Below are 27,723 nucleotides of genomic sequence, written 5' to 3' on the forward strand. Positions count from 1 at the left end.
GAGTATCATTGCATCATCATCATGGCAAGAGAGCTTCCATCCATCGAGGCTCATGACAAGAAAACGAAAGCTGCATTCATTGCCCTTTGCCAATCAGCGCAGGTCTTGGCACACACGATGAACACCATCGCCGACGGTACCATACTTGTTCTGTTGCTCCTAACATCCGCCGCGGGCTTCCTCAAGTGTTGCCAGCAATTAATAGGACCGAGCAACTCTGGTGGCCTGTTGACCACGAAGTAGTAATAGATAATGAGAAAAGGATTATTCAGCATCATGTGTCTAACATTTGAGCTGCCCAAGACGGTCATAGGAGTTTCTCCTCGCTTGTCGAGTCGCTTTATCATGGTCTCGAGGCTTGCTGTCGACGAATCTGCCGTAGTACAAGTGGCAAGAGTGATTTCCCCCACACAACATGACACGAATGAAGATGTAAAATTGCGCCCATCCCAGCCATTAAATAAATGCTAGCCAAAACATGTGAACGAAGTGTCCCTAACGCACCTAAGATGCTCCAAGGGACCATCGGGGTATCATCGAGCAGTAAACCACCACCGGCTAAAGCTTGTCCTGTATTGGACTTCAGCATGCAAATGCATCATCTCTAGGTGGTAAGAGGTCCTCGTCCTCAGTCGACCCATACATTTCCCAGATATCCAAATTGTTAATCCGCTGATGTTATTCGGCATCCAATGCCTAAGATTGTTGAGTGCAGTTGTCGACTTCCCTTCGACCCTGGTCACCAGATGCAACCGTCCTCCACGGGGCGGCCAGACAAGGCTCGGGACTGTTTGCTGACTGATATCGTCTGCCTTGATCTCTCTGGCCAAGCTCGACTCCTTAGACAGCCAGACATAGATGTATCCTCCTGTTAGAAACTCGGGCAACGCCTCTTCATTCGGGAGTGTCGTGTGCGACTCGTACGCTCAAGATAATGGATATCGCTTTGCTCAGGCTGGTAGGCTGCATCAGCTCCGACCAAATGCGATCCTGTTCTCGGCATCCCTGAAAGCTTCGGCTTTAGTATACAATAACAGCAGGCGCTGCGGGAACCAATAACTCCTTCAACCGTGCCGTGCCCCACGCCGTCTTCATATCGGATTCTCCATGCCGGCCGCCGGTATCGCCGTCGCCACGCTGTCGTTTTGAGACGTCGCCACCGTCGCAGGACTGTCGCCCCGGCTCTTCGAAGGGTTGCTCGAGCCCAGGCCCCGCTTCATCATCTTGCCGAGGACCGTGACCAGCTCACAGGCGTCGTTGAACATGTCGTCGTCCATGCCTTCGCTTGCTTGGTACACCTCGGCGATCGTGTCCTTTGCAAACTTTCTGCTCCCCTCCGCGTCGTGCACACATTCGTAGAGAAATGCTGCGTATTCTGTCCTGACCGAGAGTCGTAACGAATGCGAGCCCCACAACAAGCTGTCTGCCAATGCAACCGCCTCCCTGAAATACCGGTGAGCTGTCGGTAGGTAGTCCACGGATGGCAACAGGAATGTAGCCACTGCTTCTGGGGTCGGATGTCCAAAGCCAGGTGGTGGGTTGACAGGCCCTCCCTCCAAAGGATGCGTCGGCTGCAGTGAGGACCGGGCTGTTTCGGATATATCGTCTCGCGCAACCCCCTTTCCTTGTCCAGCCGCCCAGCCATCGCAGCAGCGGCCGCCAGAGCTTCAGGGGTCATGGCCGAGACCGAAGGATGGTTATGGAACAGGACGAATATGTGATAGAACGATGCCCGAAGTTTGTATGCGAGTACCTTGAGCTCCACGTAGTCTCCCACCATCGGCAGAACGTATTGTTCTAGCATGACCAGACCCTCTCGGGACAGCCATATTATGTGGAAGTAAAGCTCGAGCGATTGTGTTGGCCTCGTAGTATCTAAGCGTCGCTGCTTTCGAGCTTTGACAAGCTGCGCAGCAAGATTGATCGAGAGACCTAGTATCTTAAACAGCATAGATGCCAGCAAAGCATTGTTAGGTTCAACAGCTCTTGCAAGCTTGCCTAAGAATTTCTGGTCGACCTCAGAGGAAGCCATCGAGACCGACCAGAGGCTAGGGCGGGCGCTTCCCTACGAACACATTAGTATTTCCCGGGATGCTGGTTTGGACAGTGCATCATCATAAAGCTCAAGGGGGTGCAAAGTCGGGTTGCCATAGTGTTCTAGCGCATGACTGCGCCATACATACCACCGCTTTGCCCCTAAGCGTTGACACTTGATTTTAATTATGAAAGAAATGGAGTGGTCACTTACCTGGTCTGAATGCGCTTTTCAAGGCTCAAGATCCAGCGTATTCAAAACTGGCCCAGACGCGCCTGGCAATGCCGCTCTCGTAAAGTACAGGAGTAGGTTCAAATATGAAATGCGCCTAAAGAGGATGCTGAACGCCGCGCGCAAACACGACTGACCGAGGAACCAGAGCAGGCGAGAACCGATTGAAGAACTCCGAAGTCCAAATCGAGGAAGCGCTTTCCAGTTGATGTCCAAGTGTGTTCAAGGGAGTGATGAGCGCCTCACAGCCCTCTGGGTTTTCCCTTTTTGATTGCTGCCGGAGAGTCTGGGAAGAAAGAGAGCCTTCCCTGAGAGCGCTGAAGCTGGAGCTAACCGCGGGACTTCTGTGTCTTCTCGAACGGAACCCACGCCCAATCCAATGAGAATATGCAATTAGATTTTACAATAGATTGAGATTACAGATGACTGCAGATACAATGGTTAGCCCAATTGCAAGCTTGGTAACGTTCAGCTCTGTGGGTAACGGGGCTCTTAGCCAGGCGCGTCATTGGAGCAATACTGACCAATATGATACAATGAATGCGAAATAAAAACAGGACTGGGCCCGATTGGCGGCCAAGAAAAGGTCGACTAGACTCCAATGGTAACGAGCGTTTTTTCCTGTGATCAACAACAGCCGGAAAAATGACAAGAGCGAGAGAGGAGGGTTTTAGAGAAGACTGCTGCTGTTGAGCGAGGTGAGGGCGGCGGCGGCGGATGTATCGCGTCGTCTACTCTGAAGCATCTCGACGTCGAGTAACAGGGCGCTGTGACGAGCTATCGTGAGTACAAAGAGTACTGGGGGGTGAATCCGTAGTAGGCTGGCAGCATATATATGATCGCCCCTACGCGGGGATAGCCTGGGTAACTCGATGATGGGCTATCGGGGAGGCCAATGGCGGTGTGAGGTCAACCCGGAAGCGTGGGCGTTTTCAGGCTTTTGCGATGGCACTATGTGGAGCGGCCGTTTTTTCGAGGGTCCGAGGTGCGAGTGACAAGCGTACGGGAACGAAAAAGAAGGCCTACTTTTTTTTTCTGGACTGACACCTGGTCCGTGACGGCAACGCCCACGAACTCTGGAGATCTCGAGGTTCGATTTCAGCTCGGTTCAGCTAAACCTGGTCGGAACGAGGCTGCTCAGATGGGGAGGGAACCAGAGTATAAAGGATGGGGAAGTCAGAGACGAAACGCGGATAGGAATATGCAATGCAGATGTGGCCAGCGTATGTAAGTAGTATGTGTGGTATGGTATGATATGTACAGTCGAGTAGGGAAGTGGGCCGGGAGGAAAGGCGATAAACCACTCGGAGCGCTTGCAATTTTTATGTTGTATGTATGTACGATGCTGGATCAACCAAAACGCATATTAAAGGAGAGCTGCAGGTAGGTTGCAGCAGCGTTTTGCATGAACGCGCAGTGGACCGCCCCCTTCCTGAGGAGCACTCTTGGGTGCAGGAAGACGGCGCTGCAGGAGACGAGACAGGACGAGACGAGACGCGTGAGGGTGCGGGTGAGGAGGGTGAGGGTGAGCAACACCGTGACGGTGACCGGGAGACAGGTCTCTCTGGGTGTGGCCGTTAGAAAAAGACCGTGACGGGGAAATGGGCTGGTAACGCGCGCGTAGTATTGGTGGGATATGAACAAATCAGAAAATTCCCGTGAAGCAACGAGCGACAATTGGTAGAGAGACCCTGATGAGTGAGCCTAGGTAAAGATGTATTTTAGTAGGTTCAAGCAAGCTTGTATCAACGATTCCGGACTACTGCAACCGTGGCGATCAGGGTTGCGGCGCACAGCAAGAAAAACGAATGGGGGCCGTTGGTTATGATGCAGATGCCCCGATACGATGGATGCAAGGCAACTCAACTTCCTGACGGAATGGACTGGCTTGATTGACTTGGTCAATTCACTCGCACCACTTCAGTCCCCCGTAACTGCATCGATCAAAATGGAGGACCAGAGAAGAGGAGATCCACGAGGAGCAGGTGAGAGAGATGGAGTAAAGTGGGACAGACAGGTGAGGAGGAGCTACAGAGGCTAGCCAGGGAGCCGCCCGTCACAACATCCTTGAACCTCGAGATAAAATACATGGATCCCGATACCATTACCCAAGCCATCCAAGCGCGCATTCGGGTAGGTAAGCGCAAAGTACCTGCCTACGTCAATTCGAAAACGGAAGCCAGATCGATCATCTCCCAACATCGAAAGAACCTTAGGCCTTTGAATTAGCTGGCGACATCTTGTTGTAGGTAGCCCGTCTGGGCCACGTAGGCTTACAACGTATACTCGTGCGTGAGCAAGCCGGAAGCCATCAAACACACAACTCAATTCATTTGATTGATGCGCCTGAGAGGCTGGTTTGCCGAAGCTCGAGATTAGTAGACCAATTAGGTCCTGCCTAAACTAAATCTCCGAGAGCGCCACCTAACTTTGGAAGATACTACCAGGCTTTCGGTATCTCTCCCTCCATCCCTTCAATCCCATCCCACACACAATGAGAGAACAGACAGTTTCTTTTTAAACTCATAAGGTTATGTGGTGGGTGCTTGGCCCGAGACAAGAGGAGTTCGGGTTGAAATCGGCGGGACTGTCTAAGACAGATTGGGGTCATGTTCGTTTCTCCGGTACGGATACTGATGTTATTATTAGTACCTACGTCGTAGGTAGGCAGACAGTATTGGGCCTACGATGCGGTCGCCGGATATACTTGTTGCTGACAACAAGTCTTTGGTCGCCGTTGTCGTCGTCTTTCCGTCAGCTGCAGACAGAGGCCTCGCCCGGCTTTGATGTAAGCAAGTAACCTACCTAACATACTTGACCCGACTCGCCAAGTGGCACAGCGGACTGGAGCTTGCGCATTCATTCGGCTACCCACCCTTCGCCGTGCACAATGACTTTTCGCGGTTGAGTTTAATCAAGCCGGGACTGATGGATTTGACTGGCTGACGGACAAGACTTGACTTGACGGACGGACAAGACTTGTCTCAACCCGACTCCCCCTCCCCAGACAGCAGCATCGGTTACACAACGGGTTTTCATGCGGTCGGTTTCATACATATTTGATGGCGGTCGCCCGCAACTTCATCAATCTCAAGTCCTATCGTCTTGCAGCTAGCTGACGTGGGAAGTCGTCGTGTCGTCTAACCCTACATTTCCAAAACATGCATAACCTACTACTTTGGGAAGCTTCCACGCCAGCTGCCAGCCTCCTTCGCCCAGCCACCCCATATTTTTTCGTGATGTATCTTTTCTTCCCTCTTAAACGCATGCTTGCACTTACACATCATTCCACTGCGGGAGCTAATATAGCGAGTCTAAGTCTGCACTGCTAAGATCTACTAGACTCGACTCGACTCGACTCGAACAGAATCGCCGGTATAACCAGGTTGTCCAAATGGTGCCAGCGCATGAACAAACATGGCCACAATGACCTCACCGGCATACATTTCACGGCAGAGCCCCGGTTCTCATTCGCGCACCCCAAGCCATCGCTGCCTACTCGCCCTGCGGCTGGGGGACTAGTCGACGCGATACGGCCTTGATATATGCGGCCACCTCTCTTCTTGTTGTCTACTATGAACAGGGCAGCAGACAGGCCGGCAAGGCTCTTCCGCTCTCGTCCCGCGTTGTCTCTTTTTCCCACTTCTCTTTCTCTCTCTCCTCTCACTCTCACTTACCACTCCTGACTTGCGGTCACCATACGCAATCTCGCTCCGTCTCTTCCTTCTTTTGTCAAGTTGCGTAGCGGCAGTGGCACCTCACTCATGCGGAAGATCCCAGAGGAGAGAAAGCGCAAAAGAAAGAGACTGGCGGTGAGGAATTCTGGCTAGAATGGCATCGTCTTCCTTTCCCAATCAGCCATGGCGGGTTTCAAAAGCCAGCCCGCGTGTAATGTAACAACGAGCTGCAAATCAGCGCAGCCAGCAAGCAGCCTTCCGGACGGAGCCATGCCTGTCGGTCTGCCTTTATTACCCTACCACGTTTTTCCCTCCGACTCCGACGATACACCAGGACAACGTGTTGCCTGTTGTCAGCCGCGTTTCTAGAATTTGGGCGCAATGTGAAATGGTAAGAAAGGTAGGACGGCAGCGGTGCATCGCAGACCATGTACGTACATCATTGCAACCAGACAGGAACACTCGCCCAATTTCGTTCTTTTTTGCCAACAGCCTTAATCGACGCTCTCGGCTTTTACGACACCGCAACATGTATTCGGGCATCTGGTTTATTGAAACGACACCTCAGCATTATCCTTTTTCTGCATACTACGTATTGATTCCTTCAATCTTCTGGCAAGACTCGACCTTGCTTGTCCCTGATGTAAGTAAGGGAGTGTCGGGCAGGCGGGGATGAAGGTAAAATAGAGTTGGCGGATTTCCTTATTCTCATTCGAAATTGCTTGTTTGCTCCGAAGTCGTCGACCACGTCCATGGACATGGAGGATGAGGCGGCCACGCATACACACATACACAACACGACGGCCGGCATCTCATCCTGCCAGACCCGTCGGGTAGATGCAGACTTGCTTTTAGGCTCACGCGCAACACACCAAAAAGCAATGCCTTATCATTTCCTCTCTCTTTTTCTGATCTTCAGCCATAAACCCGGGCCTGACCGAAATTGACGCCCTGTCAGATCTAGTTTTCTGATATAGGGTACCTGCATATTTCAGGATGAGTCCTCACTTCCTGTCATGTTTTATCCAGAGGGAAGAAACGCCCAATTTGGACCCCCTGGCGCCTTGGAACATGACGATTAAAGGACAGGAAAAGGCAACCCCACACCCGACGATCCCGGCAGGCGTGCCAAAACCCTCATCCTTTTTCCCCAGGATTAGGCTATTAGCTCCGAAATTGTCAAGGGAGAGCGAGAGAGAGGCAAGAAAGCAACAACTCTCGTGGGAGGATTCGACGCACAACTTACCTACTAGATCTGGGCTAGGTAGGCTGGCTACATATCTCGTCATACTCCCCCCATCAATATGATAGGTCGAAACCCACGGCTCGAGTCCCTCCATGTTCATTCAGCCCAAGGAAGGGATGGAAGGGGTAGAGAGAGAAATGATGGTGATGTGCGCGCCCATGTATGTTTGCCAAACATTGATCCCCAAGGCAAGGCAAGGACATACATACCACACACACACACACATACGGTTTCTATATATAAACTCAGCCATGATAGCTTCATGATGCTGGCTGGTGGTTGCTTTGCACAGATCACCCTTTGTGACCTGTAACTTGGGCCGTAAAAATGCGACAAACAGGGGCAAAGAAAAGAGAGACATTGTGTCTGAACCCGTTCATTAAAGCGGCATTTAGAGGTCATCGTGTGTACAAAAGGGACTGAATATCCCCCCCTTCGCTCGCACCTTTTCGCGATGGGACCATTGCCAACTATACCCTCCAAATTTTGACTTTGTACCGTGTATACCATTGCAGCTTCACTCCGGACCGGATCCTCCTTCTACCTTTGCGTCTAGAAGAAGCGGCAGGGCTTCTATGCATCACTTTTGAAGAAAACTCTCCACCACTTACATACGCATACGCATACGCATACATACGCCTATACACACATACATATACTCGTCGTACTCACGTACACCACGCAGACTTACAAACCTGCCCAAACTTTCACTCGCACACATACACTTTCACACAACGTTTGGGACACTCACGCAAACACTATATGTTATACCCAATCTCATACATAGATATATAGATATATCTAAACATCTCCCACAGCCCGCCCACGCCCACGCCAACACACACAGATTCACACAGGCAAGATGTGCAAATACTACGCCCACGCCTTCGTCTGCCAACACACGACCTTTACCTTCGCGCGGTACTGCACCACCGCCAACTTCACCCAGAAGCCCTGCGAGCAGCGGCAGATCTGGCACACCATCGGCCTCGACGAGGCCTGCGACGAGTGCCAGATGTGGTTCCCGGACCAGTACGGCTCCGTCATGCCGCGGTCCAAGACCAAGGGGGGCCACGCCCACGCCGCCGCTGTGGCGGGTGCGCCGCCGGCAGCTGGGGGAGGAGGAGGAGTCCCGGCCGTGGCGGCGGCGGTGGCAAAGACCAGCAGCGGCCGCGCGAGGAAACGATGCTCATGAAGGGACGGTGGGTTATGGAAAGCCCTACCTACATCATGTGTGGGCAACCCCCGGGTTCCTCGATGTGTCGAGAAAAATACACCAACAGCAATGACGGATGATGATGATGAGAGCCCCAGGACTGAGCGTGTATCTGTTTTTCTTTTATTTGCTGTTTATGTTTATGAGCGAGCAACTTGTCTTTTCATCTTTTCCATGTCTATCATCTCATTTCTTTTTTGCGAAGAAGGGATATTATACCTAGGAGGGTGTGCAGGACTTGGGCAACCAACGACATACCCTCTCCCACTTCACTTTACTTTCCAACCAAGCGCCGGCGCTGTTTACGCCCCCCTCATTCATATCTACTACATGTACGTTGGCGTGTCGTCAAGCCTGTCCGAGGGCTTCGCAGAGGAGGCAAAGGGAGAAAGACCCGGTCGGTGTATACCAGGGGGGAGGACCGCGAGTCTTTGTGCAAATGAATGTACAAGTACGATGGTACAAGAGGAAAACTATAGCCTCGCGGCCTTAATCTGCAGCAGTGCACCGATAGAAGAAATCTCATGTGTTTTCCTGTTCTTTTTCCATGGTTGCTTTTTTGTTAGTTTCCCGCGTAATCGCCGGTTTCAATATCTACGATAACGCCCCCCGATCATCATCTTGCCTCGATGAATGAACCGCCTTGGCCATAGAACCCATCCATATGCTTGCTCTCTCTCTCTCTCTGTGTGTGTTTTACAGCTTAATAACAAATCAGGCGCCAGAACATGGTGCAAAACCAAAAGGGATATCATGCAACTCCAGACTCACTCGCCACCCCCATTTATATGATAATGAATATTTCCTTATTGTGTACATGCGCCGTTGATTGTTGCTTATGGAAGCAGATACTCTCCCGCCAGGACCGAAACCCCCAGATGTCTATGCCACCCCCTATTTTGTATTTAGCCACCGGCCGGATTCTCATTTCGTGATCTCATGAAGAATCTATAAATTCAAGTTGTTGGGCCGGTTCTTCGTTGTCGTGCCCCTATTCCGCCGCCGGTTGGTCACCGTTCGTAAGGGGTCATTCATGGGCGAGTTCTCGTCGTTCGTCTCGAACCTCTCATGTCCCACCCGGATCACCTTGATCACGTTGCTCAACCCCAGCGCCACGCTTCCCCGCCCGATCCGCGTCATGGGTCCCAGGTTGGATACGAACAAGTGCTGGGACCCCGACGGGTCTGATACCAGCGGCATGGTCTCCCACGTTTCTCCCCTGCCAATCTGCGACAGCATCCATACCTCCCAGTCGTCGTCGTTGTTCTTGGGCGTGGTTGGCCGGCTATGGTTGTGGCTATTGCGACGACGGCGGAGGGTGGTGTGCCCCTGAGACGGTGGATACCCGTTGGTAGTAACCTGTGGTTTTACCATGGTCTTCTTTCGAGCACCTACAATCATCCCGGTGGGTAGAGCCTCCCAGGCACCGGGATCCGTGACGACGCGTCGGGTTTCACGAGTTCGAGGCCATTGGCAGCACGTCTTGCTCACTGGCTGGCCAGGGGTACGGAAACAAATGGATTCCCCGTCATGCTGAGGTGTGTAGCTTTGTACAACAAGGTCTCTCGTGAAGGCGTTCAGATAGGCGAACGTCAGGAACTTAAGGCCAACAGACCCGCATTGCATCTGGCGCCGCTTGGAGTGGAAGCATTTGAGCGACCGAGGTTGGATGGGGTCGGTTCGGAAACAATGTAATGTGACATAGTCCGCCGCATCAACCAGGTCGACGGACTGGCTGCGCACGACGAGGAGGTACCCAAGCTCGGGCAAGGTGACGATGGACATGAACTCCTTCTCTAGCGGTCGCGCTATGTTTACAGCGTTTGCAGACCATCCGCACGGATCCTGCGTTAAGCAGAAGACCTCTCCTTCTCGAGAGGAGCTTATCAGCTTGGTAGTGCTTTTTGCTGCGAAAAGGTCAGTACAAGTCTTCATACCAAAGCAGCAAAGAGGGAATAAGACGAACGTTTGTCCACGAGAGCATCGACCGACACGATGACACTTTCCCCAGAAATGACATAGCTGCCAGCCTCCTCCCTGTCAGGGCGTATTTCGATCATCGTGCCGTCGCGGCGCACCAAGAGCAGACGAGGCAGACCATGAGTATCGTCGGCGGTGAAAAAGAAGGCCTCGGGCTTGTACCGGCAGGACTTAACCGGAACAGAAGGGCCCCAGCATTGCTCATGAAGGTCCCATAGTAAAACATTGTCTGTTGTTAATAACGCTAACCAGTGAGAATCGTTGATACACATAGCCTTAGGAAAGGTCGTGTCGAGGATGTCGTTGCCTGAAAGCGTGTAGCTAGCACCATCGGCCTTCATGTCCCAGACCCGGATAACCCTGTCGAGTCCCACGGACACAATAATGCCATCGGAAGATGCGGCCAGCATGGCGACGTCCAAAGAATGCCCGCCGCTGAGCGTATCGATTATCAGCGGCGGCTCGTCCGCATTGTCTGAGGAATTATGGGACTCCACCAGCTCATCCCACAGTAGATAGTTCATGAGCAGACGTACTGCAGCTGCGATGATGAGAACCGAGACTACAAAGGGGGCCGATTGGTGGCGGACGAAATCATAGACGGCGGGTAGAAAAGGGCGCTCATGGACATTGGGTTTGCGATCCGCTCCCTTGGCGACGAAGACCAGCGGATCGAAAACTTCTGCGAGGTAGCTATGCGCGTCAGGCTTAACAACGTGGATGACCTCCCTCGCGGTTTCGTGGTCCTGAAGGCGCAGCCAGGAAGTGGGGCTTCTGGCCTGGTGAACGTCGATGGAGAGCTGGGAACGTGGGAATTCGGGGAACTCGTGCCTCTTGCCGATGCTCACGAATCGGCCCAGCGACTTCGCCAGACTCCCGTTTTCGAAGAAGTGCCACTGTGCGATCAGTATGAAACCGATCATGACCACGGTGCCGGCTACGCGTGTTGACATGGCAATCTTGCCTTGCAGCATAGCGTCTGTCCAGGATTGGCGAGCTTGGATTTCGGCCTGGGATCGATTATTACGGATCGAAGCTTTCGTCAACGCATCGCTGAGTTCGGTACGACGCACATCAACACTCAGCACAGAGAGAAAGAACGTTGACAGGTAGAAGAAGTCGAAAACGATGGCGATGGCGGCAAATGTGCAAAACGCGGCAACTCCGGGAGAGACCAGTCGGGATAGACCCCAGAGAATCAAGAGATTCTGCGCCACACTCGCCAGGGCAACATGCGTCGTCTCGCCGAAAGCATAGCCGATCCGGTTGCTGGTACTATCTTCAGACGGAGTGAGGATGACAGCATTGATGAGCCTGAAGACATTCTCGAGGCTCATGGAGAAGATGACGACAGGGTATGCAAAACTCGGAATCCTCGACAGGTCAATCTTGAGGATCGCGCAGACGGTGAAACTCGACATGATGGAGACTGCAAGCTGCGCGATGACCGTCACGATCAGACCCATCTTGGACTTGACAGCCCTCAGCTTAGACAGACTGACCACGAAATAGGCAAGAGTCAGCGAATAAGCAATGCCGAGGGCCAGGATATCTTGTATCGACAACGGCCGGAACTGGAACTCATAGATCTGGCTCGGCATGTTGATACCGTCCCGTGGATATACATCGTAACGGTCCGACATTTTGGCGGCAAGTTCCTGGGCCTTGGTCTGCCAGATGCGCCCGATTGGGGAATTGCGTCGATGGATCAGGGTAATGACTAGCGCGTCGGCGGCAACCAAGCGGCGGTCCTCAAAGCGCTTGCCGCTAAATACGATGGAATGGCGAAGCGTGACATTGACCGACGTTGGCTGCGTTTTTCTCTCGTTCACCGTCCCCAGAATGTCCAGATCGTTGTCTATCTTCTGCGGGTCGCAGGACCAGTACTGCAGCGGAGAGTGGAAGAACCAAGACTCGTCCGTGACGCCATTGATGATATGGAAGGCGTCGCGCTGCTCCTTGCTCAGGTGCGTAGCGGTAGAAGCATCCGCGACCTCCAGGGGGTTTGCCTGGAGCGGGTTGAAGTTGGTGGTCGGCCCCAGAAGCTCGTCCTGCAGTTCGAGGGCGCCAAGCAGGAGGTCGCGATCCAGAGCTTCAAAATAGTTGCCGTGCACCCATATATATCGCATTATAACATCGGGCTCAACCGGGGCCTTGCCCTCGAGGGGCTGCGCATCCGTCCAGACATGATGCGGCAAGTTGGAGGCGCCATTGGTGAAGTCGTTGGTGTACAAGAAGGGAAACGGATATACTAGAATCGAAGCAACAGCGACCGATATGAGCAGTGTCGTGACCACATGGCGGGACGCATATCGGCCGTATCGAGTGAAGACGCTCCGTAAGGGATGACTGGGCGCTAGAATCGGAGCTTCAGTCGTTCTTTTTTGCGAGGAGCATGCCAGTTAGCGAAGGTTGCTTCTCTCTTTTGCGCGGCCGTGGGGGTCAGGGTTTCAATTTACACACCCTCTGAAGGGATAAAGTAGGTACCAAATCATCCTCCGACGCAGGTGATGGTATTTTCCACTTCAACTTGGGTCGGTGATTGGACAAGAGGCTGTCTATCTCGGTGAACAGCGCATATGGGATTGCGCAAAACTGGCCATTCGCTATTATGGTACGTGGGGGCGGTCATGATACTGAAGCTGGGATCGTGCGCAAGGAGGGCAGCATCAGCTATGCTGTAGCGGAGGTCGACAGAGGATGGGCGCCGTATTTGAATCGTTCAACCCAGGTTGATTAGTAGGGCATAGCCACTGCGCCGGCGGTAGACTCGAGAGAAGAGCAGTCGAAGGCGTACATGAAGTCAATAGTTCCGTTGAATGTGGCAGGCTAGACTCGGGAGCCGAGGGGGAAAAGAAAAGCGTATGGTGTCCCATTTATCAGGTCGCTGGACGCAACAGCAGGTAGCGCCTGGTCTTAAGGCTTGCTGGTACACTAAGCGCATGGGCGGGCATCTAAGAAGTACCTGGAGGTACTTGCTAAGCTGGGCTGGAAGGTTATGCACCTTGTGCTGGGATGGGACGCACTCGAGCTAGTAACAAACAGTGGTGGTTGACCTTCCCGCGCTATCATGAAACCACTTTTTAGCTCAGCAGTTGCATGGCAAACCGCTGTGCTGTGGCTCTGAACGATGCCTACCGGATTACAGATACACCTGGGGCTGGGTGTTGGAGGCACCTACATGTATACGTCAGAGCATGAGTCGCGTGGATAGATAAGGTATTTGCATTGCACTGGTACCGCTTCCTACCTACGTACCAATACTCCTCTGCGTGTCGTGTCCGGGCCCTGCGGCGGTTCATCAAGTTTGATCACACCCAGAATCTCAAAAGGATCTGGGAGCTGAGCCGCAGGGAGGAGGGGGGTAAGGTGTGTTCTGAGGTGTGTGCTGCTGCTGGGTAGCAGTTCCGCCAGTCCGCTAAAGGACGATCCTCGGGCCAATTTTCACACAGGCTAGGACCCGAGCAGGATTAGTGCTCCTTTTCTTGGATCGAGTGGCTCGTGGTGGGGGTTACACTAGCCTCTGCGCGCCCCAATGCCCTCTGAGCTCTGCGCACTACCGGATGCGCCCAGCCAGCTCAGGCGCTTTGGTTTGTTCAGCGCTCAGCGCCAGCGCTGCTCGCACGGTTACTTGCCTGTACATTACAGAAAGATTTCGGCGAACTGGTATGTTTCCTTTCCCGTGGGGCCCGCCCGCCCCGCCTGCCGAAGCCCGCCAACCGTGTACATACGAACAGCAAGCCCCTTGAGGGTTAGTGTGGGTTCATCGACGATGCGCCTCCGAGAGGCAAGTCGAGCGCAAATCTATTACATAGGGGGGGAGGCAGGAGGGGGCTCCCGATCAGAGTAGACGATTGCCCCTTTCTTACGAGATACTTATCCAAGGAGCCCCGGGAAACGGTAAACCCAACCCAGGAGCAGGCATGATGTAGTGGCAGGTGTGTATGTAATTCCAACGTAAGCAAACGTCCGTCCTCCTTGATCGGTCTGGAACATTTTTTTCTTCACGTAGTCTGGAACCTTAACCCGGCTTAAGGTTTGTTCCTGACACTGTCCGATGGAATATTATGAGCTGCAGCCGGCAGCTGTCATGCCAAGCAATGACGAGGAAGGAGGCGCGAGGATCGTGTTCGTGATGTGCCATCTTATATGAACCATCGCTCACTACGCTTGCTACGCAGACAATGTACATGCATGTATAGGCCAAAAGAAAAGAAGAAGTAGAGAGAAAGAGAGAAAAAAAAAGCCCTAGAGGAGAAAGAGGGTGCTCGGGTGGGTGCGAATAATCGCTAGCCAACTTACAACACAGAGCCTAGAAGAGGAGGCGTGGACACAAACCTGTCAGAGTGGAAGCCACGAAAGCACCTTAACCTACATCCACACGTGTGGGCGGGCGAAAGGAAAACATCAGAAGGCCGAGCCAAACCATCCAATCTTATGGAATTGCATCCCCGTGGGGAATGGATGAATTCAAAAAAGAAGGTTTCGGATGTGCTGGCCTAATCTGCTACCGATATGCTAATATGCGGTATGTACTCGGGCAAGTCTGGCGGGAAAGCCGGGCTCTACGGAGATGAAGCAGATCTCGAGATATGGCCGTGAAAAGAAGATAGGGGACGTGGTGGGGCCGCATTGTGTGCGGCGAGACAGCCGTTGAGTATAGTCGGGAAGGGCGATCAGCCAATGCATCACATGAAAAACATTTTAATCTACCTGGGTGCTGTCTGGCCCCCAAATGTACTATGAGACTATGCAGGCCGAATTAATTCTAAATAGCTTGGGCCTATCAATCCTGGATCCGGTATGTGGGACCCGAAGCTTCAATTACTTGGATTTTCGCCGCAACACCACACCACACCACACCACCACACACACACACACCTCCGTCCCGATCCCAAGACGACTCCAAATAGGGTCTGCATCTATACTGCGTCAGTATCATACGATAACAAGCACTGGCAGGCCCGGGAGACGCTTAACGTCCTCTCGTCTCTCATGGGGCAGAGTCCCTCTTCTTTCCGGTTCGCCGGCAACCTGATCGCACCACCCAGCTGCAAATGCTATTTGCAGTAGCCAGCTGTGCGTAAGATCAAGAAGAACTCTTTTTTTCCCTCTTATTCTTGCTTTCTCCTCGGTAGTACCCGATCAATTTTCCGCCTACCAGTCCCAATTCCGTCGCCCATTCGTCGACGGTTCGGATCCACTGCCGAGAGGTGAGGGAGAGAAAGAGCGAGATTGATTGTAGTGTCACCCTGCAGGCTGACAGCATCGGAAGTAAATCTTTACCAACACCCCCTCCCCCTCACCAACATCCTGGTACAGTAAGTAGTCCCCTTACGGAAAAGGGGGGCGCGAGAAAACGTGCTATCACGACACGACACGACACGACATAAAGATGGCGACAGCAGCGGTCCAGGAATCTGACCCCATCGCGGAGCTTATCACCACGTACAACGAGTTGAACTCGTCTGTGGTGGAGGAGTTGGCCGAGGAGCCCAGCCCTTTGGAGTTCATGCGCTATGTCGCCCGCAACACCCCCTTTGTGGTTCGGGGGAGGGGCTCGCGACTGGCAGGCGACCAGGACGTGGAACGTCGAGTATCTGACTCGGTTTCTACAAGATCACAATGTCAATGTTGCTGTGACGCCGCTCGGGTTGGTTTCTTTCATTCTTTGGCCTCTGTAGAGAAACGTAGAGTTCGTCCCTGACCTAGTTGTGCCCATGACAGGAATGCAGATGCTCCTACCCTCGATGAAAATGGTAATACAGTGTTCGCCAAACCACACGAAGAAGATCAGCCCTTCCCGGACTTCATTGAATACCTGACGAAGCAGGAGACCGATCCAGGCTTCCGAGGGTCAGAGATTAGATATGCCCAAACCCGTATGTACATGACTTCTCCCTCTCTCACCGCTCAAACCATGTTTTTGAAGGTGGCAAACACCCTCCCCCTGAACCCCTAATCGTCCTTCGTCCCAGCCAAGCTAGAAGGTGCCAGGCCAGAAGAAGCCAGGCTGTCTAGAACTCGTGGGGTCATAGTTCCTCATCGCAGCTTTACCACGATGATACGGCGATCCATACCTCCTTGCCAGATATGGCACTCGATCTGCCTTTGGCCTCGAACCGCCCGGCCGCATATGGAAGGATTCCAATTATTCCCATTTATACGGCTGAGCTGGCGTCACGCTAGGAACTATGACCCCTAACTGCTACGAGTTGTCTTGCATGCCGCATGCACATGCGCTTCTGTCTCCTTCGACGGGGACCCCCTCTTCACTTATGTCTCTCTCCAGGGACTCCTCCACCCTTTTTTTCTTTCCTACATACACTAGCCCTAACCGAATAGCACCTATCTATGTACCCTCTACCCTACCTCCCTACCTGAATCGAACCCTCGTCATCCACCCACCCACCCAGCCTATGTACCCTAACCTGACCCCACAAACCACCCAGAAAACGACAACCTGCGGCACGAGTACCGCGCCCTCTTCGACCAGGTCCAGCGCTCTGTGCCCTTTGCCCGCATCGCCCTGCAGCAGGACCCCGACGCCATCAACCTGTGGATCGGCAACGCGCGGTCCGTGACGGCCCTCCACCGGGACAACTACGAGAACGTCTACGTCCAGGTCGCGGGGCGCAAGCACTTCGTCCTGCTGCCCCCGCTCTGCCAGCCCTGCGTCCACGAGCGGCCGCTCCGGCCCGCGCACTACGCCCGTCGCCCCCGCCCTGACCACGAAAACGACAGCAGTGAAAGTAGCAGTCTCGAGCTGGTCATGGAAGAAGAAGCCGACGACGTCCCCTTTGCGACCTGGGACCCGGACAACGCCCAGGTCAACGCGACCAAGTACTCCCACCTGGCGACCCCGATGCGGGTGACGCTGGAGCCCGGAGACATGTTCTACCTGCCGGCCATGTGGTAGGTCATCTTGGTATTCCCACATTGCATGATCAAAAACGTTACTCACGCACGCCCCCTTTTTCTCCAGGTACCATAAGGTGTCGCAATCATGCAACGAAGAAGGAGTTTGCATTGCCGTGAACTACTGGTAAGCTCGAACCTTTTGTTGTCAGGAGGTACTATTTCAGATCCGTCTCTGACTGACCTTCGCCGCAGGTACGATATGGAGTTCAGCGGACCTTTATACCCGTTGGTCTCCTTCGTTCGCAGCATAAACTCAGTGTCCGAGACACCGGGCGCCTAAATGAGAATCCCCAGTACCAGATTCACATGGCCTAAATAAATAGCCGGATGGAATAGAAAAAACTGGAAGCAAGTGAGTTCTGGGGGCCGAAGAAGAAAAGCCAAGTGTTCATAAAGTAGGTATCATCTATCCTAAAGTCCACAACATCATCCCTCATTCAACGTCCGAGAGTCATCCAACAGGATAACTAACAATCTTTTGTCGCAAGTGTGCCCTCTCCCCCTTGACTGACTGACTGACAAATACTCCAGAACACCATACGCGCTATCCACAATACAAATGTTGCCATGTCTGCTTTCAAAGGGCCCTCAGCACCACCTAACATTATGCCCCGTCCTCAAACCATCGTTCTCATCAAGCTCGGACACCAAGTGGATTCCGGGACTTCTCATCCAAAAACCGGCCCTTGTCATCGCCAATCTTGCGTCTGAACAGTGACAGGTCCTGCAGAAGCTCTTGCATGTAATCTTGCATGTCATTTGCCTTGTCCTCCTGAACCTCGGACGAATAACCGTCGTCTTCGTCGTCGTAGTAGGCCTCGTCAACCAGCGAGTCGTCGTCATTCTTGTCGTCTGCTTCTTCTTCTCCACCGTTAGGGTCCGCATTCTCTTTGCCCGCTTCGCCTCCCTCAGCTTGTTTCTCATTAACCACCACTTCGGGGATCGGGTTCTTCAAGCTCTCGAGCGCAAGCTTGAGGTGAAGTCGCAATGCCTCGTTCTCGGTCTGCAGACTGCGGATCTTGCCCTCGGAGACCATACTGCGTTCCTCCATGAGACGCTGCATCGCAACGACGCGGTTTTGGTACTCCTCCAGGCGTTCTTCACTGTCCTTGTGGTCCTTTTCGCGCCTTCGGGTATCCGCGACACTGAGTTGCAGAACCCGGATCTCCTCGGCCATGGCAGCAATCTGGGCATCACGCTCCGCAGTAGAGATGTGATCCTGGTTGACGATGGCACGAGTACGAATGCGCTTGGCTTGGTCGGCATATCGAAGAGTAGATAGAGTTTCGTCGTAGTCCGATGGCGCAATACAGGCGATCATGGCCGTCTTGCTGTTGCCGCCAAGGGAATCCTTGAGCAGCCAGGTCAAGATCGAGTCTCTGTACGGCACAATATCCTTGCTCCGCTTTCCGCTCGATCGGCCTTGCTTTGGATCTGCCAGGGCTGCAATGACACGACCCAGCGTAGTAAGAGACTTGTTGATGTTGCTGCCTTCTCTCAGGCGCGCGCCCGTCGCTTCGGTCGACTTGGCGCGCTCGCTTCCTGCCAAATCTACCAGGCGAATTCGCGAACTGCGCTCTGTCGTTTCGTCCGTCTCCATGTCGTGGTGGATTTGCTTGAGCATAATGGTGAAAACCGCATGGCTACGACTACTTGTGTCGTTCATCTTGGTGCTGGCCGTCGTTCGCGATCCATCACCCATCTTCATGTACCGTAAAATCTCCCCGATGTTTCTAACAGGCACATCCGTCAGGTCCTTTACGTAAGGACCTTCGGTAGGCGACTCGCGGATCTTCAGGTAATAAGGTGGTTGGTTGGGGCGAACGGGGACCAGGAGATCACGGACATGCTCGTTGTAGACCTCAAAGTACGAAGCGCGGACGTGGTAGGAAATATTGGGAGTCTCCTGCTGCGCAGCTTCGATGCGCTGGAAGAGATCCTCGCAAGTCCTAGGGATCAGTCCAGGCTGGTCGGGGGTTCCCATCATGGTGTACGATTTTCCGGACCCAGTCTGACCATATGCAAAGATGCATGTGTGGTAGCCTTCAAAGTTGTGGTCCAGAAACTCCTCACCCAAACAGTTGTACACGTCCTCCTGCTCCGCATAGTGCCTATCTTTGCGATCGTGGCTCCAGAACGAGTTGTCAAAAGTAAACGACTTCTCCTCGATCTTGCGACTCTTCCCATGGGTGTTCCCAGGGTCTTCGTCGCAAGGCACGTGGAGGGTGGTCATCTGCGTGATGGGATCCATGCTTATCAAGCAATCCTTCTCCTTCTCAATTTCTAAACGCAGTCTCAATCAGCTTCGATCTTGTGGATCGCCATCGGCGTCATTACATGGAATAGTAAAATTGTATGGCAGCATACCTCTTGGCAAAAAGGCCCTCACTCTGACCACCACCTTGACGTTGCCACCGCCGTCCACCATCTTCATATGCGGCGGCAGAAATCCATCGCGCGAGCGCAACGAAGGAGTGGAAGCAGACGACTGAGGCACTGCGAGCATCGAGTGCCGATGGTGGGGAGCCATATTACTGCTGGTGCTGGCGCTACTGCTTATGCTGAGGCTGCTGTTATTGTCTGTGTTTCGGTGGAATGTTTGCGAGGCAACGGCATGCAGCATTCCAGGATCGCGCAGGAGCTCAGATAGCGATTCGCAAATGTCGTCAATGGTGTCGCGGAATCGCAAGTTCAGGAATGCGCCGTACATCTGGAGTGACTTGTGCCCACCGCCGCCCAAGAAAGTGGGTTGGCTGGGGAGACCCGCTTTGTTGATTTTTGGTTGCCAGGGCAGCTGCATCCCGCGCGCGCCTGCCTTGACGTGGCATGTGCCTGCCCAATTGATCTGCACCGGGGTCACTCCAAGGCCCAAGCAGGTACAGTACCTGCGTTTTGTTCACAATCTAGTAGTAGCGAGTATAAATGGGATCCAGGGATTCGATGCTTCATATCATGAAGGATGATGAGAGTTGACATTATAACTCGAAGCTGATCTTTAGGCGATTAGTTTGTTCGTCGAGCTGCCATTTGGGCGTCGGTCTGGTTTTGGTTTGTTTTTAGGGCGTGTTGCAGACATATTAAGAGGCTCGGGTGAGACAAGAAGACACAAGGGTTGTTGATCTCGATATCGATTTTTCCGCCCGCTTCAACGGGACGGCAGGCAGACCAGCGCGACCAGCTCACAAAACCTTCGCAGGTAACGCGTTACCAGTAGCCTGGCCAACCAGTGACTGCAATTGCTTGGTATACAGTAGTCTAGAAAACGGCCCAAACGCCACTTACACGTCCAGCTGATCTAATCTACATGTACGAGCCGGTAGAAAAATTCAAGTCTAGGTACTCTCTAAAGCTCGCGGTCTACTGAGTCTACTTCCTCTTCAGCCCGTTGCCCAGTAATTCGGATCCAACCTCGGTGATCAAGTCCTTCTCCTTCGGGAACTTGTCCGCCTTCGACGACACCGTTCCTTGGGCGTCCATTGTTCGAAGGAGGTCAATAAGCTCTCCCTCTAAGGGCATACAGTACCCAAGGTGTCCCAGCGCCAGAAGCATCCCATGAAGAGCTTCGGCCGACTCCTCCTCTTGCGAGATCGCCTCAAGCATCGAGGCTGCCAGTTCTACCTGATCGGCCTCGGGCAGTACATCTTCCAAAGTTTGCCTCCTTCTCAGGGAATTAGTGGAGGCCAGGTTGAAAAGCAATGATGCAGCGGCCACTCGCACAGGGGTATGCTTTTCATCGAGGAAGCTCGTCGAGACCAGTTGCGTTATAGGGTTCCGTAGAGTAGCTTGGGTCAAGATCTGGTCCACAAACAACGGACTTGAGAACAGATTGCACGTCATCTGCAAAGTCACAAGGCGCAGTGCATACGGACATGCTGCTTGGTTGTTGACGTAGTCAAGGATGCTGATGATAGACTTGTAGCCAGATTCTTCGGCAAAGAACCCGCTGACACGCTGGTCCACGAGGGCGGTTCGGAAGAGATCCACCACGGCAAACATGACCTCAACGGGTAGCATTTTCAAAGCGTTGTCTAGATAATTGGCGAATCCGTGCAAATCAGAAACTGTCGCCTGGGCCGGACCCTCGGCCTTTCTTGCCTCGATAAAGAGCTTCAATCCAAGGACGGCGGGATCATCGGAGTTCATCTTTGTCATAAGCTTGTCCAGCGGCGGCACCTTCTCGTACAAGACTGGGTGGACCTCCGGATTGGCAAAACGCTGCAAGTTCAGCATTTGGTGTGGATGTGATGGTGCCGCCATTTGTACTAGAAGTCCCAAAGTTCCCCTGAGTCTGCTCGCGTCGGCGCCCATCCAGCGCTCCTGCTGCTCGCCCCTCAAGAAAGAGACGAACGTCGGGGTCGCGCTGATGTTGTATTGTTGGCCAATGTCAAATGCCAACGACGTATCGACCTTGATCAGGGTTGCTTTGTCGCCATGCTCTGCGGCCAGCTGGTCGTAAATAGGGTACAGTGTCTTACACGGCGGGCATGTTGCTGACGTAAAGAAGATAATCGCGCATGTCTTCTTTGCGTTCTCGAGCAACGCGTCCAGCTGTCGTGCCGTCGAAACGTCTCTTACAGTACCAGTTGCGTGTCCAACATGGTGCCCGCCGTTCGTCTCGACTACTGGACGAGGCGCTGATGATGCTGCCGTACCTGATGGACCAGCTCGCGGGTCAGTTTGGATGCCTAGAAGGCCGCCTTGCTGAGCCTTCTTGGCATTCACCATCTGCTCGAGCTGCGGCAACATCATCTTGCCGAAAGGAGATTCGAGTACAGCTTGTGGCATGTTGCTGATATGCTCCGGAATCCCTTTGCCTACCAAGAATGTAGCAAAGTCGTTGCTGAAGTTGTTACAGTTGTGTTTGAATAAGTCGTAAGCCTAGAGAAGTGGTTAATTCCCGCCAACAGGGGCATGGTTCACATCAAGAAGCCTACCTGAGCCGTAAATATATCCCTTAACGAGTCCACGTACTCTATAATCACTTCCATGGGCAGCTGGGTCTTGCCAAGGTGAATTCGTTGCAGGGCTTGTCCCAGATGCGAAGTGCCGGGGCGAATAGTGTTGATGCCGCCATCATAAACCCATTCGGTGCCGTCTAACTCTATCGACGTGTGATAGACAGCATCAAGTTGAAAGCCTAGTAGAGCCATAGACATCTGACGGGCAAGCCCGTTGGACAGGTCGTATACCAGCAGATGGACATCCATTGCAGTGGGCTTGCTTGCACGTGCTTAGAGGAAGGCAAGGCGACTTACACCCTTCGAAGCTTTCTAGGCTTGTCGGTGTAAAAACGTGGCAACGAGAAAGTAAAAACGAGGAAAAGGATCGCGGCAATATGGGAAATATCAAAGCAACTGGTATTTGAATTTTTCTCGAGTAGAAACAAGATTAGGCAATCACGAAGACGTTGAGTGATGTTGTATGGTCAAAATCCTGAAACTCCCAAGTCACAAGGTGGCACAAAGGCAACGGCTTCTTGTACGTCACGTCAGCGATTTCTAGAATCCATCAGATCGCTGGAAGGTTCCCCGAAGGACCTGATAGGCTAACAGTGGGGCCGAGCCGTCTGAAGGCGCAGCTTCAAGATCACACAGACGAATTGGATGGCATTTTGATGATGGAATTTACCGTTTTCAAGCTGGTAAAAGTCTTTTCCAGTTTTTGGGGAAGTAAGACAGAATGAAATTTATATGCGAATATACTAGTTATTCCTATCCGTGTACGTAAAGCATGTATTTATGTAAGTACATTCGATTTTGAGGATCGCAAGCCGACAGCGGCTTGGCGACCGGCTTAGCGATTCAGCTGTCGCCTCGAGTCCCCTTTTCTCTGCGCAGTAATAACAGGTGGCCAGGGATCCCTTTAATTGGGGCAGATCGTCTTGTTGCGCGTCCCAGGTCCCAAGGGGGAGAACAAGGTGCTAAAAGCAGTGCAAAGGGGGGAAGATTCCCACTTTTTCAGCTTGCTTGGAAGGGCATTGGGAAGGATGCGGCGAATAGTACAGCATGCCAGATTAGCCTTGGCTTGGATTGGCCCTGGAGGGAACAGATAATGTACAATGTAGATGAGGAAATTCTTCGAGATTGCATACTCCATCCAACATATGCACTCCTACCCGCCTTCTTCTCACTCCCTCCCTACTAGTCAGCATCCGAAGTCGATTCTTTCCCTTATTTAGAATTGGAAGCGTGTTTGGTCCTACCGACTCCTCCTTCTGCACCTCCCCGTTCTTGTCTGACTTTCCCCAGCCTAAGGTTTTAATCAACGTCGGTTGCCGCAGTTAATTCCTGACTGCCCGTCGTTCCCTTTTCTTCTTCTTTTCCTCCCCTCCACGCTCGTTTCCGTCCTTGTCTACCTCTAACCCCACGTCCCTTTCGGCAAAGGGGCAAGTGGTTTGATCTAGCTGTCTTTATGCGACGCACATCAGTCTCGTTACCGACGAAGCAGGTGCCTGCTCGAGACCCTCACGAGAAACCCGGCCGCTACGACAATAATTACGCACAGCATCCGCACCGCGGTGAAACCGGCATCCTGGAGAAATTACCACCTGCCGGGATGAACTCAGCACAAAAGGCGCGGTGGTTAAAGACCACCGCGATCGTTGTGTTCCTGATCTTCCTCTTCTACTACTTCTCCCCGAGGGGCGCAGACATCTACACCGGCGTCGCCCCTTCGACATCCACCAAGGGCCAGACTCCCTCCGACTCGTCCTACGGCACCGATAAGTGCACAAAGTCCATCTCCAAAGACAAGCCGATTATCCAATATGTCCTCATGATCGACGCCGGCAGCACTGGATCCCGAATCCACGTGTACAAGTTCAACAATTGCGGCCCTACCCCCGAGCTCGAGAAGGAGGAGTTCATGATGACCGAGAAGAGCGTTGGTGGCCTGAGCAAGTATAAGGACGACCCCATTGCCGCCGCGAAGACCCTGGATGATTTGATGGCCGTTGCCATGAAGACCGTCCCCGACAAGCTCAAGGGATGCAGCCCTGTCGCCGTCAAGGCGACTGCTGGTCTGCGCATGATTGGTGCCGAGGCGAGCGACAAGATCCTCGAGTCTGTCCGAAACCACCTGGAGAAGGACTACCCCTTTCCCGTGGTCTCTCGTGAGGAGAACGGAGTCGCTATCATGGACGGCTCCGACGAGGGTGTCTACGCGTGGATCACGACGAACTACCTGCTCGGCAAGATTGGCGGTCCTGACCAGAGCCCCACTGCTGCCATTTTCGATCTTGGCGGCGGTTCTACGCAGATTGTCTTCGAGCCTACCTTTAAGGGAGCGGCTAACGGCGGTATGCCCGAGAAGATGGCCGAGGGCGACCACAAGTACAAGCTTGCCTTTGGTGGCCGCAACTTTGAGCTGTACCAGCACTCTCACCTGGGCTACGGTCTGATGGCTGCCCGCAACTCCATTCACCTCAACCTGATCGAGGACATTGCCAAGGGCCAGACCGACAACGCGTGGCTCAACCAGCCCATCATCAACCCCTGCATCAACGCCGGCCAGTCCGACGCGATCAAGGTCGATCTCGGCGACAACCACGCTCCTCTGGGCAAGGGCAAGATCGAGGTCAACATGACCGGCCCCGCGACTCCTGCCCCGGCCCAGTGCCGCAGCATGGCCGAGCGCATCCTGAAGAAGGACGCCTCCTGCACCCTCGCGCCCTGCTCTTTCAACGGTGTCCACCAGCCCTCGCTCGCCAAGACCTTTTCCAAGGAGGACGTCTACGTCTTCTCCTTCTTCTACGACCGCCTCAAGCCCCTCGGCATGCCCGACTCCTTCACCCTGCGCGAGCTCCACGACCTCACCAACGCGGTGTGCGGCGGCGAGAAGGCCTGGGAGGTCTTCGGTAGCATTCCTGGTGCCCTGGAGGAGCTCCGCGACCGTGGCGAGTACTGCTTGGACCTCAACTTCATGATCGGTCTCCTGCACACTGGTTACGACATGCCTATTGACCGGGAAGTCCGCATCGCCAAGAAGCTCAAGGGCAATGAGCTGGGTTGGTGCCTTGGTGCTAGGTAAGCTACCAATTTCCCCTGGGAATTCCACTTTATTGATTCATCGCTAACTAATCGCTTTTCAGTCTGCCCCTGCTGGCCAAGAACTCTGGATGGAACTGCAAGGTGTCCGAGATTCACTAGGAGGATCGCGAGCATGATATACTGAGATGAGGTATCTGCACGAGTGCAAGATATACATTTCTTAGATTCAAGACTAATGACCGGGAGGGCTGGGTACGGGTTGTAACGAAACAGAATCATAAGCCGCAAGCGTTCGAAGAGTCGACGCTGTTGTGGCCGGCGTTGTTGGGTTTCTTATTGTATAAAATACGGTGCAACCCCCTTGGGTGGTTTCTGGCTAGAGAGGTCTCTTGCCTAGGAACGAAAAGATGTACAGAAACGAGTTTATTCATGACCCCATCAATACCAAACAACATGGAAGAAGTACATAAAAACGTCCTTGAAGAGGTGACGACGATGAGCCGTACTTGACTCCATAACGTGAAATGGATATAGATGCTTTTCATTTGTATAGGAACAAGTCTTTATGGTATTAGGTATTGATATTTACAGTACTACTACAACGCCGCGGCCACCATCCCAATGACATCCTCCACGACGTCCTCGGGCCCGACCCCGTCGAGCAGCTGCTCGACGGCGGCCAGGTCGCTGCCCCACTGCATGCTGCGCTCCTTGGCGGGCGCGACGATGCGGACGCGGTGCAGGTAGATCTTCTTGGCGGCCAGGACAACGAGGGCGGGCGTCACGTAGTCGAGCCCGTGCAGCGCCGCGAGGCTCTTGGTCAGCTGGTCGAGGTGCTTGGTCGCCGCGGGCGTCACGCCGTTGCCGCCGCCGCCCGTCCCCGCCGCCACCGCCCGGTGCATCCGCAGGTGCGAGATGATGTTCATCTGGTACCGCAGCACCTCGATGTCGACGTGGACCTGTCGGCCCGCCGTGGCGAGGGCGGCGATGTCGCTTTCGTTGAAGTAGGGGAAGGGGGACGGGGGCGGGTTGTTATTGAAGTCGGTGCGGAGCGGTTGTAGGGGTGTGCGGTTTATTGTTGTTGCTTTTGGTGTTGCGGCGGCGGCTTTGGGCGTGGGGGGTTCGTAGGCGCTGCTGGACGCGGCGAAGTACTGCGCCGACGACATGCTGCCCCGTAGGCTCCGGCGGCGGACGACGCTCTCGCCACTCAGGCTCTCGCTGCTGCTGTGGTACTTGTCCCCCTCGTAATCTCGGATCGAGCCGGCGTCGCCGCCACCGCCAGCAGTACTCATCATCGCATCCTCGCGCTCGTCGAGCCGGACGAAGCCGTCCTCCGGGTCGTGCCAGTGCGCGATGTAGAAGAAGTCGTTGAGGTGCTCCGTGACCCGCGCCTGGCCCGCGCTGTCGGCCCCCAAGACGGCGAGGAACAGGAACTGCTTGGGCGCCGCCTGCACGCTCGTGCGCGTGAAGATGCGCCGCGTCCGCAGCAGCTCCAGCGCCTGGATCTGGACGGCTTTGGGCGCGCGGTCGAGGTCCCGCGCCAGCACCACGTTGGCAATCTGGGGTTGCGTGTGCAGGCCTCCTCCTGGCTGGTGGGGCTGGTTGTGGGAGTAGGATGTGGCCGATAGGGGCGTGAGGGCTCGGAGGGCACCGCCGCCGTTGCTATTGTTGTGGCGGTGGTTTGCGCGAGAAGGGTGGAGGTTGTTGTGGAAGTATGAGTCGTTGTTCGCTTGCTGGTGGTTGCCGCGCGTGAGGACTGGTGAGGAGGAGCGCGAGTCGGCCGATGCTGTCGGGGACTGGGGGAGGAGGATGGACGCGGCGAAGTCGTCGAGGGTGGTTTGCGCGGTGCAGTTGACGACGGCAGATTTGAGTCCGAACGTTTGGGAGACAACCTGATTAGCGGCAATAGGGTTTATGTTAGTCAGTTCATTCCTGGGTCGCAAATCAGCGGGATGGGATGTAGGAAGCTGCCATCATACCATTTGCAATTCCTCGACCAGATCATCCAGGGATTCGGGCTCGGTGCTGACGATGCAGTGTTCACGGCTCATGAGACAGAGTAGTGCCGCCAGATCCAGGTCACCTAGACCATGAATCTTCTGCTGCAGCTCCTCATCCGCCATTGGAATACTGGCAGAGGCCTCTAAATGCCATTGGTGTGCGCTGGAGGAGCAGGGACGGGAAGTCGACAGTGAAGATGGTTTAAGCTGGTTCCCATTCGGAATGACGTTGGGAACTTTGGCCCCTGGAAGCCCACGCGTTGTCCCGCTAGAGCCCGCCCGATCGGTCTATGGGTCCGGCCCCGTCGCTAATATCAACACCCTTGTGCCATGCTCTTGGATGCTTACACCTACACTCGTATCTGATATCTAATATCATATCAAATCGACCATTTCTATCGTAATCTCTGGCAATGCTGTCATTAACCA

At 53.8% G+C, this 27,723-nt stretch overlaps 9 protein-coding genes across 9 annotated transcripts; 3 read left to right on the forward strand and 6 right to left on the reverse strand.

The window, feature by feature from the left end:
* Positions 1 to 1,091: 1,091 nt before the first annotated feature.
* On the reverse strand, positions 1,092 to 2,032 carry PG985_013331 (uncharacterized protein; the record flags this gene model as incomplete). Its single annotated transcript, XM_066833097.1, has 2 exons — positions 1,092 to 1,443; positions 1,503 to 2,032. 2 exons carry the CDS (start codon positions 2,030 to 2,032, stop codon positions 1,092 to 1,094), a joined length of 882 nt encoding a protein of 293 aa, XP_066677837.1.
* A 6,019-nt stretch (positions 2,033 to 8,051) lies between these two features.
* PG985_013332 (uncharacterized protein) lies at positions 8,052 to 8,384 on the forward strand (the record flags this gene model as incomplete). Its single annotated transcript, XM_066833098.1, has 1 exon — positions 8,052 to 8,384. The coding sequence occupies one exon, from the start codon at positions 8,052 to 8,054 to the stop codon at positions 8,382 to 8,384; it is 333 nt and encodes a 110-aa protein (XP_066677838.1).
* A 969-nt stretch (positions 8,385 to 9,353) lies between these two features.
* Positions 9,354 to 12,880, reverse strand: PG985_013333 (Sterol regulatory element-binding protein cleavage-activating protein; the record flags this gene model as incomplete). The annotated part of the gene is made up of 3 exons (XM_066833099.1): positions 9,354 to 10,312; positions 10,372 to 12,764; positions 12,849 to 12,880. The coding sequence occupies 3 exons, from the start codon at positions 12,878 to 12,880 to the stop codon at positions 9,354 to 9,356; spliced, it is 3,384 nt and encodes a 1,127-aa protein (XP_066677839.1).
* Positions 12,881 to 15,780: 2,900 nt separating this feature from the next.
* Positions 15,781 to 17,586, forward strand: PG985_013334 (uncharacterized protein; the record flags this gene model as incomplete). The annotated part of the gene is made up of 4 exons (XM_066833100.1): positions 15,781 to 16,075; positions 16,121 to 16,267; positions 16,838 to 17,300; positions 17,499 to 17,586. 4 exons carry the CDS (start codon positions 15,781 to 15,783, stop codon positions 17,584 to 17,586), a joined length of 993 nt encoding a protein of 330 aa, XP_066677840.1.
* Positions 17,587 to 17,940: 354 nt separating this feature from the next.
* On the reverse strand, positions 17,941 to 20,016 carry PG985_013335 (Kinesin; the record flags this gene model as incomplete). The annotated part of the gene is made up of 2 exons (XM_066833101.1): positions 17,941 to 19,589; positions 19,674 to 20,016. The coding sequence occupies 2 exons, from the start codon at positions 20,014 to 20,016 to the stop codon at positions 17,941 to 17,943; spliced, it is 1,992 nt and encodes a 663-aa protein (XP_066677841.1).
* Positions 20,017 to 20,672: 656 nt separating this feature from the next.
* PG985_013336 (uncharacterized protein) lies at positions 20,673 to 21,563 on the reverse strand (the record flags this gene model as incomplete). The annotated part of the gene is made up of 1 exon (XM_066833102.1): positions 20,673 to 21,563. One exon carries the CDS (start codon positions 21,561 to 21,563, stop codon positions 20,673 to 20,675), a length of 891 nt encoding a protein of 296 aa, XP_066677842.1.
* A 155-nt stretch (positions 21,564 to 21,718) lies between these two features.
* Positions 21,719 to 22,513, reverse strand: PG985_013337 (putative pul domain-containing protein; the record flags this gene model as incomplete). The annotated part of the gene is made up of 3 exons (XM_066833103.1): positions 21,719 to 21,752; positions 21,802 to 22,184; positions 22,241 to 22,513. 3 exons carry the CDS (start codon positions 22,511 to 22,513, stop codon positions 21,719 to 21,721), a joined length of 690 nt encoding a protein of 229 aa, XP_066677843.1.
* A 1,204-nt stretch (positions 22,514 to 23,717) lies between these two features.
* Positions 23,718 to 25,453, forward strand: PG985_013338 (guanosine-diphosphatase; the record flags this gene model as incomplete). Its single annotated transcript, XM_066833104.1, has 2 exons — positions 23,718 to 25,330; positions 25,396 to 25,453. 2 exons carry the CDS (start codon positions 23,718 to 23,720, stop codon positions 25,451 to 25,453), a joined length of 1,671 nt encoding a protein of 556 aa, XP_066677844.1.
* A 437-nt stretch (positions 25,454 to 25,890) lies between these two features.
* PG985_013339 (uncharacterized protein) lies at positions 25,891 to 27,417 on the reverse strand (the record flags this gene model as incomplete). Its single annotated transcript, XM_066833105.1, has 2 exons — positions 25,891 to 27,186; positions 27,274 to 27,417. The coding sequence occupies 2 exons, from the start codon at positions 27,415 to 27,417 to the stop codon at positions 25,891 to 25,893; spliced, it is 1,440 nt and encodes a 479-aa protein (XP_066677845.1).
* Positions 27,418 to 27,723: the final 306 nt, after the last annotated feature.

Source organism: Apiospora marii (genome assembly GCF_038362585.1).
Source record: "Apiospora marii strain CBS 49790 chromosome Unknown utg000011l_segment0_segment0, whole genome shotgun sequence".
In the NCBI taxonomy this organism is placed as follows: Eukaryota; Fungi; Ascomycota; class Sordariomycetes; order Amphisphaeriales; family Apiosporaceae; genus Apiospora; species Apiospora marii.